At 38.7% G+C, this 17,030-nt stretch overlaps 1 protein-coding gene across 18 annotated transcripts in view; it reads right to left on the bottom strand.

Annotated features, from left to right (window-relative positions):
- DST (dystonin) overlaps window positions 1-17,030 on the bottom strand; it is a 494,468-nt gene continuing 477,438 nt past the window's right edge. For 6 of the 18 annotated variants that reach the window (XM_059730549.1, XM_059730498.1, XM_019496918.2 and 3 more), the window contains 8 exons: window positions 16,313-16,467; window positions 16,070-16,144; window positions 15,161-15,178; window positions 12,689-12,806; window positions 9,263-9,462; window positions 8,691-8,801; window positions 5,562-5,685; window positions 1-1,057 (listed from right to left, as the gene is read on the bottom strand). In XM_059730549.1, the coding sequence (XP_059586532.1) occupies window positions 792-1,057; window positions 5,562-5,685; window positions 8,691-8,801; window positions 9,263-9,462; window positions 12,689-12,806; window positions 15,161-15,178; window positions 16,070-16,144; window positions 16,313-16,467 (1,067 nt within the window). In that variant the 3' untranslated portion in view covers window positions 1-791. Of the gene's footprint in view, window positions 1,058-5,561; window positions 5,686-8,690; window positions 8,802-9,262; window positions 9,463-10,207; window positions 10,277-12,688; window positions 12,807-13,154; window positions 13,215-15,160; window positions 15,179-16,069; window positions 16,145-16,312; window positions 16,468-17,030 lie in introns of all 18 variants that reach the window. The other 12 variants (XM_019496873.2, XM_059730504.1, XM_019496908.2 and 9 more) reach the window with 5 other exon arrangements.

The following is a 17,030-nucleotide window of genomic DNA, read 5'->3' on the forward strand; positions in this document are numbered from 1 at the left end:
TAAAGTTAAGGGACATGTTTATTTCAGAGCTTTCTGCAAGCAAAATTGCTTTGATACAAAATGAGTTCAATGATACAGTGCTACCATCCACTCAAGCAAAAGAAAACCTCACATTTACATGAATGCACTTCATATTGATATTCTTACAGTATAATAGTTCAAATACCCAGAATGTGTCTGGCCTCATTGAAAGCAATGGCACAGAAATGCTGCAAGATATTGGAGTATCATAGTACTGGCAAGTGCTTAAGTAACTTTCTGTGAGTTCTCTGAGAGTTGCTGTATAAATAACCAGTGTGAGAATGTGTTCTGTATTTCTTAGTATTTCTGCCATACATCCTTTAGTGTTTGTTTAATTAGCTCAAAATGTGTAATTGTATCTTTTGGCTTTTTATATTTTTTTAAAAGAAAAATCATGAGGTATCCTTTCCTGTTAGCTAACAACATACTGATAGGCCTATTTTATTCAGGTTGCAGAGACTTAACTGTACATTCAGTACACTGTACATTCAGTAATTGCTTTTAGTGTACTTTCTACACATTTCTGAGTACAACTGTTAGTTTACATTAAAACTCTTTCCCCCTTTCACATAGGATATGGCATAAACAAAAAAAAAATCTGACAAAAATTATACTCATAAAATAACAAGACAAATACACAAATAAGGCCATCTGCAGAATTAAAAATCCACCTCTTGCAATATTTCACAATAGTTTCTACATAATATTTTACATCTTACAAACTTAAATATTTAATACACAAGGAAAAGACCTTTACTGAGCCAATCACATTATCTCTTCAAGGACTTGTCCAATTTACTGGCTGGTGGCCTCCTCTGGGGAGTTGGAATTTTGGAAGGCTTGGCTGAGGCTGATCGAGAACCCCGTCGGGGGGTTGGCCAGCTTGTTGGGGGAACAGTCTCTGACATATCTGAACACACAGACTGGATTTCTGAAATGTCAAAATCAGATGCATCACTGCCTCGGCGGCTACTTGACCTGCTGCCAGCCTTGCTTCCTGCTCGGCTCCCAGGTCTACTTGGAGTTCTTCTAGTTTCTGTAGGGAGATGAAAGAGGTTGTGGAATCTCCATCCTTTGAGGATTTTAAGACTCTCCTAGAAAAAGCCTTTCCTGGGATGATCTAGCTGGGGACAGTCCTGCTTTGATTAGGGGGTTGGACTAGATGACCTCCTGAGGTTCCTTCCAACCCTAATTGTGTAGGATTCTATGATTCTATGAGGGAGGCATCTACTGGCATTAGTAATGGGAATTAAACAAGCATTATGATATTTAGGTGTTTTTATAAATATAGGAACTTAAACGCCCTGCAAGCCATATTTGGAACTCCATCTGTTACAAGTAACACTCATTGTTGTCTCTTCTCATCTTGAACAACAACATAAAGCCATGATATTTCTCCTAATAAAGAGAAGGGAATGCAAGATTAAATGCTGAGGTTCTGAATGGTTAGCCCAGCCACTAGCTTTGCTCATAAAAACTGATTATCCTGGTAGTGTTTATCCACTCATTGACCTTGCTTTATGCAATTCAGTGATCTACCAAACCCTTTCTCACAGTCATTTCATATCTAGATGTGTTCAGATTCTGTCATCTTCTTGTACTTTAGGAATTGTTTGCATGCAAGTTTGATTGGGCAAATGAATGCCCACATTTCAAAATATATGGGGCTCTGTAGCAAGCACCTGCACAAGTTTCAATTATTTCTTCACTCAAAATGCCTAAAACTGGAAGTCTCAAGAGAAATAAAGGAAATAACAAGCAATTAAGGAATATTTTCATATTATTTACAATGATCTCCTTCCCACTGTTGTTAAATGAAGGAATCAACAAATACAAGATGGGGTAGAGTTTGCACAGTCAATGCACATGTGACTGGACCAAAAGAAATCTCATGAGGTTCAATAAGGACAAGTTCAAAGTCCTGCACTTAGGATGGAACAATCTCATGCATCAGTGCAGGCTGGGGGCTGACTGGCTGGATAGCAGCCCTACAGAAAAGGACTTGGGGGTTACAGTGGACATGGACAATAAACTGAATATGAGCCAACAGTGTGACTTTGTTGCCAACAAGGCTAATGGCATCTTGGGCTGCACTGGTAGGAGTGTTGCCAGCAGATCAAAGGAAGCAATTCTTCCCTTCTATTCAGCACTGGTGAGGCCACATCTGGAGTACTGTGTCCAGTTTTGGGCCCCCTACTACAGAAAGGATGTGGACAAATTGGAGGGAGTCCAGCAGAGGGCAACAAAAATGGGGGGTGAGGGGACTGGGGCACATAACTTATGAGCATAGGCTGAGGGAACTGGGCTTATTTAGTCTAGAGAAGAGGCAACTGAGAGGGGCTTTAATAACAGCCTTCAACTACCTGAAGCGGGGTTTGAAAGAGGATGAAGCCAGGCTGTTTTCAGTGATGGCAGATGACAGAACAAGGAGCAATGGTCTTAAACTGCAGCAAGGGAAGTTTTGATTAGGTATTAGGAAGAATTTACTCACTAGAAGGGTAGTAAAACACTGGAACAGGTTACCCAGAGAGATTGTGGAATTTCCATCCTTGAGGTTTTTAAGACCCAGCTAGACAAAGCATTGGCTGGGATGATATAGGTGGGGCTGGCCCTGCTTTGATCAGGGGGTGGATTAGATAGCCTCCTGAGGTCCCTTCCAACCCTAATTTTCTATGATTCTATGTGATGTTTTTTTATGTCAACTGAGTTCATGTGCCTCATTGAAAAATGTTAACAGTGACTATCTTATGTAAGTTAAACAGGGTAAACTTTATTTTTAATTATCTGCAAATTGTTTATGACACATATTTTATCTCAATAGGTCTGGCATATTCCAATGGCAAAGAAACCACATCTAAACAAAGCATGAGACAGTTTTGTCTTAAAATTAGTAATAACTAAAAAATAAGAACTAGCTGGACAGGATTTTTCAGTCACTCTTAGTACACTTGACAGTTACAACAGCTGGCAGAGGTGGCTCTGTGGTTTCTTGTACCGGCCACCCAACCTCATTCTTTGTTTAGAGCTGCTCTGGGCACAGGATGGGACACAACCCTCTTTCTTGAACTCCTTTTTTTGACCAAGTATCTAATTGGATGGATGAAGAGAATGTGAAGGACATAATATACCTAGACTTTAGTAAGGTTTTTGACACAGTCCCACATGATGTTTTCATAAGAAAAATGGAGAAATGTAGACTGGATGAAATTACTGTAAGTTGGTACAATAATTGGCTCAATAAGTGCAACCAAAGGGCAATAACAAATAAATTAATGTCAGAATATCAGGGGGCCACATGTGGGGTTTCACAAGGGTCTGTCCTACATCTAGTGCTGATTAATATGTTTACTAATGATTTAGATGCCAGAATAGATTTGTCTCATTAAGTCTGCAAATGACACAAAACTGGGGAGGACTGAAAACACTTTGAAGGACAGGAATAGACTACAGAAGGATCCTGACAGACTAGCAAAATGGGCTAAAGACAATGGGATGAAGTTCAGTCCAGACAAATATATGGTGCTCCACCTAACCAAATGAACAAATACAAAATGGGAGATAACTGGTTGGGCAGTGGCATCGCTGAGAAGGGTAACTGAGAGTGAACATGGGAAAGCAATGTGACACAGGCACAAAAAAAGCTAATTTAATTTTGGACTGCATAAACAGGAGTATTAAGCGTAAGACATGGGAGGTGATGGTAGCATTCAACTCAGAGTTGGCTAGGCCTCAACTAGAGTAATGTCTACATTTCTCCGTTCCACATTTTAAGGACATAGAGAAGCTGGAGAAGGTCCAGAGGTAGGCAACAAAAACGATAAAGGAGTGGGAAAGCAAGCCATAACAGGAAAAAATGAGACAACTAGGTAGATTAGCTTGGAGGAAAGGAGATTAAGAGAGGAGGACATGATAGCAGTTTTCAAATGTCTGAAAGGCTGCCATAAAGAAGAGGAAGAACAGCTGCTCTTCCTTTCCCCCAGAAAGTAGGACACAAAGCAATGATTTTAAACTGAAGCAAAGCAGATTTAAATTAACTCTCAGGAAAACCTTCCTTACTGTCAGAAGAGTAAGGCAGTGGGCTAGACTTCCCAGGGAAGTTGTGGAATCTCCTTCAGGAGAAGGCTGGAAAAGCATTTGATGGAAACAGTTTAGGAACAGCATATCTGCATTTGTGCATTTTCTAATCCCGTGATTCTACTCCCAGTGATCCACCAATGTACGATCTCTGAGTGACCTTCCACAAGTGGTGTTGCAGATGCTTCCCTGCAGCTCTCGCTTTCAGCAGGGAAGGCAGACACATATAACACTTGAACCATTCTAGGACTGGTTCACAGCTGTGTGAGATGCTGAGGCTCCAACAGCCAGGGGGAGAAGTGAGCAAACAGCCCACTGTCTCTCAGTGGGTAAGGGGATAGGAATGAGTGCTTGCACCTGTGCTTTGAGAGTCCTAGAGGGTGGGTGACCCACGGCTGGGTGCATTTTCACTGTTCTGATTTCTCTTCTCTCATAAACATGAATTCTGTAACTTCAATAGTATGTACCTGACCTAAGTCTGCAGTGTGCTAACCTGAAGTGGCAGGACAGGGGGTTTGGGCGAGGAGTGCTTGGACCCATTCTTTTTTGGTTCCAAGGGGCTGGAGGGGCATAATAAGAATATAAGAAGTGCCATGCTGGGTCAAGACAAATGTCCATTTAGCAAAGAAGCCTGTCACTGACAGTGGCAGAGGTGGATGCTTTAGGGACAGTGTTAAAATGGATATATCGAGAGTGATGTATCCCCCATTAATTACCTCTGGCATCCATCATTGTTGGTTCAGAGATGCCAGAGGAGACATCCCCAACCATTCTTTCGAATGATGAGGGGGGCTGTGGTCAAGTAGGAAGAGAGAGTACAGCTCGTTGTTAGAAAGATAGCTTTTATTAAACAAGAAGTGCAAGGGAGCTCATTGATAAAAAGTACCAACAAAAGGAAAGAAAAAGAGAGGGCAATAGATTTCTGGCTGTGTACCAGAGCAGCCAGTTGCAGCAGTAGAGAGATAGGAGCTTAAGGAGCGATGCTGTGTGGGGTGCCTGGAGGCACAGAATGCTTGGTTTCCACATCTAACACTGGACTGGTTCATAATGAACTGGTTCTAAATAATATATGATTTTCCAGTAACACTTTTGAACCATTTCCAGACTGTTTTAACCTTTTATAGCAAGCTTGTAAGTCTGTCTGCTTCAGGTTTAATTATATTTCAACTGTTCTAAGTGTTATGTATGTTCAGAATCAGATTCAGGGAACCACAGGTAGATTCCTCATAGGCCCTCAAATTCTCTACAGCTGAGTTCTGCTCTACAGTCAAGAATCTTCCCTTTGTTCTCAAGCATTTCTTTAAAGGCTGTTTCAGAGGATCATTATAAACCAGTGATGTCAAGCAGGCTGCAATTAATATGTTAGAGCAAATGTGCACATCCCCCTGGGGTACCCCAATCTGTCCTCATGTGGTAACAACCCTTGTTATGAATGCTGGGATCAGTGCTGAAATTAAAAAACTCACCTGCAAACTGTGCTCGAACCCTGGTAGCTGCTGTTGATATCAGGCTGCTGTCTTCTCCAGATTGGAACCCTTTTCCTGATAGATATCCTGGCAATCTAAGTTTACTCCCTTGTATTGGTGTTCCCTGAAGAAGACAAATATCATTGCTTCATCTATTATCATCGATATGAAGATTTGGATTGGCTGGGACTGAACTTGGTATTCTACAATCTTCACAACATACATGATAAATTCAAAGTATTGGCCACAATTATCATGGAAATATTTAACCATAAGTGCCAAAGTGGTCCAGCTGTAAAATCAGTCAAAAGTCTACTTAGCATGAGTTTTTTATCAGTCTTTACGTACGTATGTATATATTTTAATTAGCTGAGCATACAAGGTTAACTGAGGGTACACTTCTTATCATAATGCTATCAGACAGATGCAGAGCTATTTTTTATACCTTTGTGCCATAATTCTGACCATGGGCATATATATTGAATGCATTCATGGAATGTAGCCTGACAAAAGTATACTTATGAATTTTGCAACTCCTAAATTCCCATATTTTGTGACTTTCTTGCACAAAAGCAGAGGGTCTTGATTTTATAAATAGAAAAAAAAAATGTTACCCAGGGTGCATCCACCCATAGTTTTGTCTGCCTTTTTTTCTAGCTTCTGAATTAGCAGAATCTAGTGACCTCACCTGGTAGCCTACCTAAGATGAGTTTATTTATTGGCTCAGGGAAGGGGACTTCCAAAGATGCTCAAGTCTCATTATTCAACTTTGCACACCATAGCAGACCCTAGGTGTGAGCAAACAATCATCCCAAGTTCATATAAAACTACAAAGGATTTATCCAAAAGAGGAACTCAAATACTGCAATGCTAAGCACTGAACTTTTTCCAATGCTTAGAGGGAGTTAGGTGCCCAGGAATGGGATCCAAAAGATCCAGTACATCAAGCCAACAGCTATGTGGCGCTGGGCAATAGGGAAATTCTAAATTCAAAAGGGTGCGTCTTAAACTCCATTCCAGGACCCCCGGTCCACCAGGACTTAGGCAACTTGCTCTGCTTGTCTTGCACACAAACCTTCTTCTGAACTAGGCATCTACAACACTTCTACCAAAAATGGATACCTTAGGAAAGTCAATCTATCCTTTTAAAGGATGGCACAAAGAGGAGGATAAAGTCATTAATCTTCTGCCACTTGTCTGCGTAATAATGTCATCATTAGAAAATACACTAAGGATGCTGGAGAGTTGGGCTCAATTCCCTCCTCTCCAAAAGAAGTTTCATATTCATCCCATCCACTTCCATTGAGAGTGCCCTAATCAACAGACCATAAGCTATTCTGGGCAGGGATGGTCTTCACTCCTCCTGTTGAAACTGCTACCAGGCAGAAAAGAATTCAAAATTTATTGGAGCATATAGAGAGAAAGTATGTGGTTTTTTGGATATTTCCCTAACCCCCTAAATCAGGCTAAACTTGTATCCTATCAGTCACTTTTTTGGGCAGAAGCTGCAGCTGGATGCCTGAGAAATGCACCTACAACTTCCTTCAGTCACCTGTGTAGCATGCAGCCTCAAACCACTGGTCTTCATTAAATTCAGTGAACCAATGGGAAAGACTGAAAGCAGATTGGAGCTGTTCTAGGCACACCACCTTCTGCGGATACATCAACAGGGTTCTTTTAGACTAGGTGTCAAGGCCTAACTGACTGCCATTTTAAGGGGCTGGAAGGGAACAATGCTCCTGTCCCCAGGGAAAAGAAGAATACTTTAATGCAATATTTTACCAGCCACTACAAACACTTCAATCAGTCTTCACATTAGAAAATGCTTAAATGAATGCAGTCGTTTCCATTTCATAACAAATTCAGCAAAAGCATGACATTTTATTGCTCTGTCAATACGGCAAATTTCTTCATACAGTTGTTTTAAGTACCATCAATTAACCTTGTAGGGATATTTAGTTTCCAAGGGACAAAAGAAAAAAGCAAGTAAATTAGAAATTAACATTTATTTAAACTGAGCTATGGTTAAACCATATTCAATACCTTAAACAATAATCCTAAATATGTAAAGTAATACCTTATACATACATACACACAATAGTAATGAATAAAAAAGATCCTCAGGTATTTTGTGTGTTCTTGAATAAAGATGTACAGAATTACATGAAGTGCCAAACTGACAGCAATTGGAGGATGAAATCCTCTCTTTCTGTAGAGAACAAATACAGCAGAGGCAGTCATAGGGCAAGCCCCTTCATGCTAATCTACCTGCTTCAGTTGAGACAGACTATTTCTGTGAGGGCAGGAGACAATTTAGGAGCTGATCTAGTTGGAGCTTTCCACTGGTTTCATCAAGCAGTGGGTCAGGTCTTTAGACTCAAAGTATATTCAACCCTTGGTCTCTCCCGTTTGGTTTCCAACATAGACAGTAATTCTTATAAAAGTAACAGTTTTTTGTGTACGTTGCACACTGTTGAGACCATCAAAATTAATCCCCCCTGGGTCACTGAGAAAGCTACCTGATTATAGCTTTTGTTGGTCATAGCAATTGTTGGCCATTACTCTCCTAAACTGAATTTCAGTTTCTGAAAGGGCACCAGTATGCTTCTACTTTGTACCTGTGGTATCCTACTCACTATCAAATGGCATTTCCTCACTCACTGGCTTCATTTTGGAGATCATAATGTTTTAATATAATATCTGTAACTCATGAGTGCCCTGCACACTGTAAGCCTAGAGGACATAATTTGAGGAAAGTACATCCAATGGTGAAATGCTGATGGGCAACCAAAGAGTAAGTCATAGAAAGAATTCTAAATTTGATCTTTCCAACAGCTGGTCTATTCACTGTTAATTTGCAGCTACATTTTTTATTGCTTTACAGTCTACTTATCAGGAACCACAGGTTGAGTTTTCTTAAAGGTTAAATCTATTTAACACATCAAGCAAAAGATCAATTAAAAGTTTATGAAAACAAAGAAAATAAAATGGATAGAGATCTGAAACAAAGAGAGTGTATTAATATGCAAAGGGACAGTGCAGCTGTGCAAAGAACTGTAATGACTGTTAGTGATGTGATAGTTTTAACAAAGGAAATTCATTAGACTAGAATCTCTGTCCTTACTGTACCTCGGCAGATGGCCCTTGATAGTCTGAGGACTCTGCTGGCTTAGGAGGAGTTGATGTTTTGCTGTTTGTCAACCATGGTTTATCATAATTGCGTATTAAATGATGGGGTGTCTGTATGGAACAATGGCAAATCAAAATATGAAGGACAGTAGATGGAAAAAAATGTCATGGAGATAGATATCCAAGGAAAGGGAATCCCTAACTTCACAGTAAAAATGAAAAAAATAAGAAAGAAAATAAAAACAAAGCAGGAAGAGTTGATGACAAACATTCTTGATGTACTTTTTCTCTTTCAGATTGTATTCTCTGTTTGCTGATTGGATCAAGTGGATCATAAAATGTAAAGACATCTATTTCAGGATTGCAAAAGAGGAGCAAGTGTGAGAAAAAAAATGGACACAATTGGTGTCCTTTCAAAAGACATTAAAACAGCGATTGTTCTATCCTATAAAATCTGAGTCCTGTTAACATGGGACCTGTAAACATGGACTTATAATTTCTGGGTCCTATTTAACTAGGAAGTACCTGTATGCTATTCAATGATTAATGCAAAGTCATGTACTTATTCATACCTTGGGTGTACTCGTAGCAGCAGCCTGTGGTGCAGCTGCCTGGCCAACTTGACTTGATAAAGAAGTAGATCTATTGGGAGAGGCACCTCTTGAAGAAGGTCGTGATCTACGACCCCTTGGTCGGAAAGCTGCTATGCTCTGACTGCCACCATCTGCCATCATGAACTTTTCACGCAGCTCCACGTTTGTCCTTCCCTTAGCTGCAGCACACCAAAGAAAGGTACTGAGATGTCAAATATGTAGATCAATCACAAGCCTGTTTATCACCATTTTTGCCATGCCACCAGCTCCAACACAGCCTAACAAATGCAATGCATTACTCTGTAATACATTTATTTTGGACACACGTGAGTTCATGTGCACAGCTTCCTTACTCTAACACTTTGTGTCAGCAGAAATGAACACTGTCAAGTGAAGCCAGCATGAGAATGGAATGCTCAAGGTGCTAAGTCATTGTTAATCAATCGTCTATTAATGCAGAGATGCAACCTGATGACCTGCATCACTAATATTACAGCTACTCATAGTAACACTCATTTGGATGGTACAGAAAAATGCTAAGTACAAGTGAACAGAAAGTAGCACATCCATTTACACTAAACTATAGTAATGCAGTTTGGCAACATGCAATAATGAACAAAAAATCCAAATTATAATGAGGTACTTGGTAGCTAAGCACTTATACAGGCACAGATGAGAGACTGTTTCACAAGAATAAGATGCACAATATGTTAGCATTTTATTGTGTTAGTATGAGTGGCAACTGTTTCTGAAACACTCTGTAAGTGTGTCAAAAAAAATCCCTCTAAAGCACCAGCCCACGGTGAAAAAAATGCAAAGCCAAATGTAATGAATGAAGCATTTGTTGAAAAATAAATATTAAAGAGTGGGAAGGGAATGAAGACAGAGAAAGGGCAGAAGAGACAAAGAGAGGGGATTGCCAACCTATAGTAGGCTGAGTGGTAATTGAAGAATTTGATTCCGAACGTAACATTTTACTTCCGTGATGATGAACTAGAAAAAATGACACAGGATATGGGTCACATTAAAGAAAATCGTTAGCAGGAGAAGAAATCAAGTACAGCAGTTGCATATGCAAGAAGAGACTCTGAGCACTAGGCTGAAAGACAGAACTTAGAGCAAAAGGTCTCTCTAAGCACTTCTAGGCAAGCTCTCTAAGTTCCCCTAAGCTAAAAGACAACAGTGCTTGAATAGACTTAGCTGCAGTCCTATGAACACTTGGGCCACAAAAACATACATCTGCCATCACAAGGAGGTATTATAAGCTGGAACTTACAATGAGTTACCATACCTTTAGTATGAAGCATATAACAAAAACACTGCAAATTATTCTGCATTGAATATGACAGCAAACCTTACTGGAAATGAAGGTATGACATAGTGAGGTGCTCAAGCAGGGGCATGATCTGACCCCCCTGAGGTCAATGGCACCTTTGTCAGTGGCTTCATCAGGTGACAATGAGATAACTAAGCTGCATAACTTAGTTGTTATGCTGAGCTCAGTACTCACATAGTTCCATTGAGTTAGTTAAATGTGTTGAGCACCTCATTTAGTGGGTCAGATATAGCAGGTGCCAGGTATGAAGTGCAGAACCTGTAGCACTCAAGCACTAAATGAGATGCCAGGTATAGCAGGACCTGTAGCATTCAAGTGCAATGAAGAGGACACATAATGCATGTCTTAATCTTTAACAGGACAGGTAAGGACCAGTAAATGAAGGTCTATCTGACTTTATTTAATAGGACAATAATAAGGAATTTTAATAAAAAGCTTATTAGTTACTCCAGCTATTAATTACAACCCAAGCAGAATGTGAAACCACAGTTGATAGCATGTCAAGATTCCTGAGAATAATTTTTGAAAGGTGGCAATTTTAGTGCTTAAATGCTGTTGGAAATTGCAAAATCACATAGAACCTCATTTCCCACTGCCTTGCATTTTGTACAGTGACCTGTGCAGAGACACAGTAAATGCTACCAAATAAAACTGATAGCGCAGGCATGAAATGACCGTACCAAGCTCAAGGGAGTGAAGAATTAGCCTTAGACTCAGCTGGAGCTGGACACAGCTCATTTCACTTCAATCAGTATATTATCTTTCCCTTGGTGGGCAGCAGGATTTTTGTAATACCACTAGACATTTACAACACCTATATTGACCTTTTCAATTCTACTCAGCACAGTGCCTTTATAGCACTTAGAATAGGAAATATTAAAGGTGAACTTAACCATCATGGCTAAGAACTTCTAAATGTGAATGTGAATGGCACCCACTCTTGCTAATTATAGGGTGCTTATGATTCTTTTGCAATATTTTTTTCTTGTTTAAAATTCCCTACTCTACCCTAATAGTAACTATAAAATACCTATGATCTGCCTTCACCCCTCCTTAAGGTATTTTACTGAAGTGTTTATATAGTCCTGAGTCAAATCCAATAATTTGTCCTTATTAGGACTGCAGGATAGCTGTTCTCCCTAGGCTTAACTCCTTCTGTTTTAGTTTTCCTATACTAATGTTGTCCTATCTGCTGTAATTTTTAGGTCAAGAACTTTATAAAATTACTTACTTTCCTCTGAACATGTATCATAAGTCTAACAATTTACTAACTTTATCACTCCTGCTACTGTTGGCTTTCTCTTCTGTCAGCTACTTCAGTAGTTTTACTCCTTGCTCTTCTTGGTCTCCTAAGATCAACTGTAGCTAAGTGTTGCCCAAAGCCCGTTTTCATATCAGAGGCATGGGACTTCCTGCAGAGACTATTAAGCCATTGACAGCTTTGAAGATAAAACTTCCATAACATGTGGTTCATGACAAACTCTAGTTTCTTGATCACAAGGTACCCAGAGTCGTTTCATTTTCTCCAACCCTTGTACAAAGCTTAGAGCTTTACAAAGTACATCTGGGAGAATGCCAATGAAAAAGGGTTGTTCCAAAGGCAGGGTCTGAGAACTGGGGGCATCTTTAGGCCAGCTCAGTTTTTTTATCCCTCACTGTTTTCAGCTGAATTATCCTTTTTAATGTATGGCTTAAGAAATACTTCTTTCTTGTTGAGAAGATTTTATTGCTCTTCATTGTTGCTGCTAGTTCATACAGTCTGTTCAGATGTGATCTACTGGGCCTGGACTGTCCTGGGCTAAGGTCAATTCCTAATTACACCAGAGTGAACCCAGATTAACTTCATAGAAGTCATAGCAATTGTTTTTGATTTACACAGATGTAACTGAAAAGCATTCAACCATTAGGATTTTAAAATGTGCAAAAACAGGATCCTGTGAAGTCTTCACTGCATCAACATTTACACAAATGGCAAATACTGTATACAGTTCAAGTTCTATCCTGCAAAAAAAAATATTGACAGTGATTGCACTGAATTAATGACTTAAATGTCTTGTCTTCTTACATACCCCTGCAAGGATCATTTTTCACTAAGAACTCATCAAGTGCCATCCAGCCACCTCCAACACGAACCATAACTGTACTTCGTAGGATACGAACAAGACGCAGTTGCTGAGAGTCACCAAACTGGAACAAGAGGAAACACACTAAGGTTTTCAATAATTCTCCAAATTGTGCATAATTATTTCAGCTCTGAAAGGCTTAAATCAGCCATTTAAAAAAATCTGGCTTTAATTCTTAATAATTGGTAAATGCCAAAAATCTTATTTATTTATGCAAACTACAATGTTAAGCTTTTACTGCATTAACCCAAAGGAATATAGCAAGATTGTCAAAAAATGCTGCAAGGCTTAATTTTATGTTTAATTTGCATTTTTTCTGATTCTTGTAAGAGAAGCAAAAATTTGTAATAAAATCATTATATTGGTTATGATTTGTATTTGTGCAAATGAATGAACACTTTATTATTAGTACCTTTACTGAACTCTCTTTGTAACAGTAGTGATACAGTTTCCAATGATATGAAGCTTTCAGCTGAAAAGTGTGGCAAAACAGTGTAAATAATAGATCACTGGCCTAGAATTGCAGGTGAATGAGGGATGTTTTACATTGCTCCCCTGAGCAAACCAGCACAGGGACATGGAGTCATTGTAACAGATTTATGCCAACCTCCTCTCAAGGGGTGGGTACAGGTGCCATTGCTGGGAAAAGGGGACAAGGTTAGGATAACCAGTGATCCTTGGCTTCTACACTGCCCCTTAGTGAGACTGACAGTCTGGCATTAATTACATGAAGAGCAGCCCCAGGATTCATTTACCCCTACATCTGCACCTGACCTAACCTGTGCTACATGCTTCTTCCCTTAGACCTGAGGATTGCTCCTAACACATCATTCAATTTTGAAAAGCACACAGCAAAGTTAGCATGTGGGTCCTTGGTTCAAATTTGGATTGATGGAACATTGACTAAAAGATTCTCCTATCTGATTATTTGTTGGGTTGTGGAAAACAACTGTTTACTTTGATATATTTTGTATTAATGTCAACATGAAACACAATCACCATCATAACTGGGACAGCTGCTGCCAATCTTTGCATCAGAATTCAAGGAGTCAAATGAACTAAACTTTGGTACCCTAAACAAACCAGAAGCACTTTTGTTTAGGTGAGGAAGGGATTACTGTGGAAAAGCTTCCACAACTGTACCAATGTGCTGTACCTTGTACGAATTAAAACAGAACAGTTTTTGTTTTACAGCATTATTGATTCAGACCTTCCACCAGATTTTCAGTTGCTTAACTTTCACAATTCCCTGTAGGAAGCTACAGCGTCATCAAAACTGAACCAGGCAGATCCCGCACTTTTTAGCTGATGCCACTTAATGTGCTGATCAATATCCAATACTCAGGCCAAATCCTGCCGTCAATGGGACCCAAATGCACCTGGGGCAGGAGGGGCCATTAATTGTGGTTGAACCATACCCATTTGCTCCAGTGAAGTGCCTGAAATGCTTTAAAGCCAAAAATCACACAAATGTGCTCCTTGCTTGTTAAAAGACTTTGGATTGAGAGAGGACTGCAGGAATATTACTTCTGGGAACCAAACAATATCTAAGCTTAAAATATCAATTCAAGGAAGACTTTATTCCTAATGACCAACATTTAAATTTAAATGAACTTTACCTGACGTTTTTATTTTGATCTATTAAATAGGTTTACATTCAGCTGTGACCTTAGGTGCATACATCTAATAAATGATTCACCAACCAACATTAATTACTTCGTTTGGTTATTCAGGAGTAGGTTCTTCTTTAAATTCCTCTTTTTCAACAATTTAACTTCTCATATTCTCTGTCTTTTAGCCAGACCAAAGCTTGGAACTGGTCTGCTCTGCAATTTATGCAGCCAGTTTGGAATGAAGGAAATGAAAACAGTCCATATTTGAACTTCAAGCTTCTGCCAGCTTCTGAAAGATTATTTAATAAATACCACAATGTTTCCTATTAAAGATACCAATAATCCACTGCAGACTGATTCTTCCTCAGTATAACTGGATTTCTAGTTTAATGCAGTTAGATCTTTCATAGTGATGATAAAATAAGTCACTTTATAAAAGAAAAACATGGGATTTTACAGCATAGAGTTGTTATACATAGCATATAAAAATGATAGGAAAATGACAGAAATTCACTGTTTGTAAATTATAGCTGAAATGCCAAAGTGACTTAAAATTTAAAAAAATGCTGCTCTATTATCTGGTTCCTTTAAAAGTAATACCCTTAAGGAGACAACGGGAAAAAAGGTAGGGGTGAAAGGGCACCCTGAAGCAAGAAACATTTAAGAGCATTTAGAGCAACACTACAGCCAACCAACACTGAATTAGTTTAGGATGAAATGATGAAAAAAGACTGGCCATTGCATGCTGAATGACTATGCATTAAGAAAAAAACAGAAATTCAAAACACAATCCACTGGTTTATACCTGATTTCCCAGGAAGAACTGATAAGAAATGGAAAATGGAAGAAAGACATGATTAGTTTACAGGAAATTCTCTACATGAGTCTAGAATACATGCAAACTAACACACATACTAGAACTGCTAAATAAGTATCTAGGTTTAGAGATGTGCAGGTAATTAGTTTTCCAGAGTATGAGCACTGTTAGATTTGGTTGCCTTCTTGTTGCTTTATTTTGTTTTTTAATTAGTCTGAAGACAGTCAATAATCTCCCTCAGCCAAATACTGAGCACTTCATCTGAAAATGTTCTCATTATTGAACCTGAGAGTAAGAAATTACCTTCTATGCAACACTGCAGGTTTCTCTCTGCAAGTTGAACTAATTTGAGAATACCTGGCACATTTCCTATATAGCTACTAAGATGAAGGAATAGTATGCTCTAGTAAAATAAAAACAGGAAATGAGGATGATACAATATACTTTGGTCAAACATTTTGAAGTTCCACCTATTTAACCTGAATCTGTTTGCAAAATGTATTATTATTCGTATTATTCATAAGTAAAATATCAGTTAACAAATTCACGGTACATGTACAGGATTAACTACTGGCTAAGTCTTTTGGATATCTGGACACAAATATTAGTCCTGATGTAAGTTTAGGAAAATCACTAAAAATACAACTGTTTGTTGTAGTTTGACTGAAAAAAATGTATACAATAGGGATTTTCTTTATCAGCATTTATCTCCTAATACAAATTATTAATATAAAATTTAATGAAGCTGAAACTACCCATTTTATGGACAGGTTTTGAGCAAACATATGAAGACCATACCAAGTTCCTATAAATTAAAACAGTGCAACTGTTTGTGTAGCCCTGAGGTCTTGTGAATGTTCTGACTCTAGGAACTCTGGAAGCATTTTGAAGACTTACCCTGTATTTGTTATCCCCAATCTGCTCCACTTGGAATCGCTTTGCACATTTACATTTAGCTACCTGCCTTGTAACCTGCCAAAAACACAATCGGAATAATTGTTTTACTACTAATATCATATCACTGAAGCCTTAAATGATTAGCAGAACTGCAAGTTATTAAGGCTATAAATTAAGTTCATTATGGATTCAAGTATGTGATTCTAATAGAATATGTCTGCTATCTGAGAAAATGAAAAGTACCTCATCTTCAATTTTGTCTGCATCTGTAAGAGGCTTATATGCATCTTTGTTTGGATGAAGTGCTGCTACAAATTCATAGTAGTCAATATAACCATCACCATCTCTGTCAAAGATATCAGCTACTGCACTCATTTCTAGTCGACTGGTAGGGAATTCTGTAATCCAAAAACAGCACCAGGAAGTAAGACTTAGGACTTTTCAAACCCATTACAGAGACTGGCTTGATCACCAATCTCAAAGATTTTTGGACACTAGCAACAGTTAATGTATGCTAAAGTACCAAGCAAGTATAAACACATCTCTGAAAGGAAAAGTGTACCTCCAATGCTAACTCACGTTTGGATAATAATGAAGGTAATGGCATGTTTTTAGGAGAGAAACATTACACTGAATGTGCCTAGCAGCAGATTTAACTTTAAAAAAAGCTTTCAAGTGACACACAGATCTAGAGTCCTACAGCATTCTTGACTTCTAAAGTTCAAAGAACGTCACAAATCTACAAGTCATGCTGTTAGTGGAACAAGATCATACAAGAATGTGAAGGCAAATTAAATTCTGCAATTCAAGACCTGCCTCCTTTAGAAACTTGTGCCATTGTTTTAAAAATGGAACAATACATCCTGAAGCCTTCATTTCAGAACTCCAGAGCCAGAATAACAGCTCACTTACAGACCTTTTATAAAACAGAGAGAATTACAATATGTAAATCATCAGCTCA

The sequence above is a fragment of the Alligator mississippiensis genome, chromosome 1, assembly GCF_030867095.1.
Source record: "Alligator mississippiensis isolate rAllMis1 chromosome 1, rAllMis1, whole genome shotgun sequence".
Lineage (NCBI taxonomy): Eukaryota > Metazoa > Chordata > Crocodylia > Alligatoridae > Alligator > Alligator mississippiensis.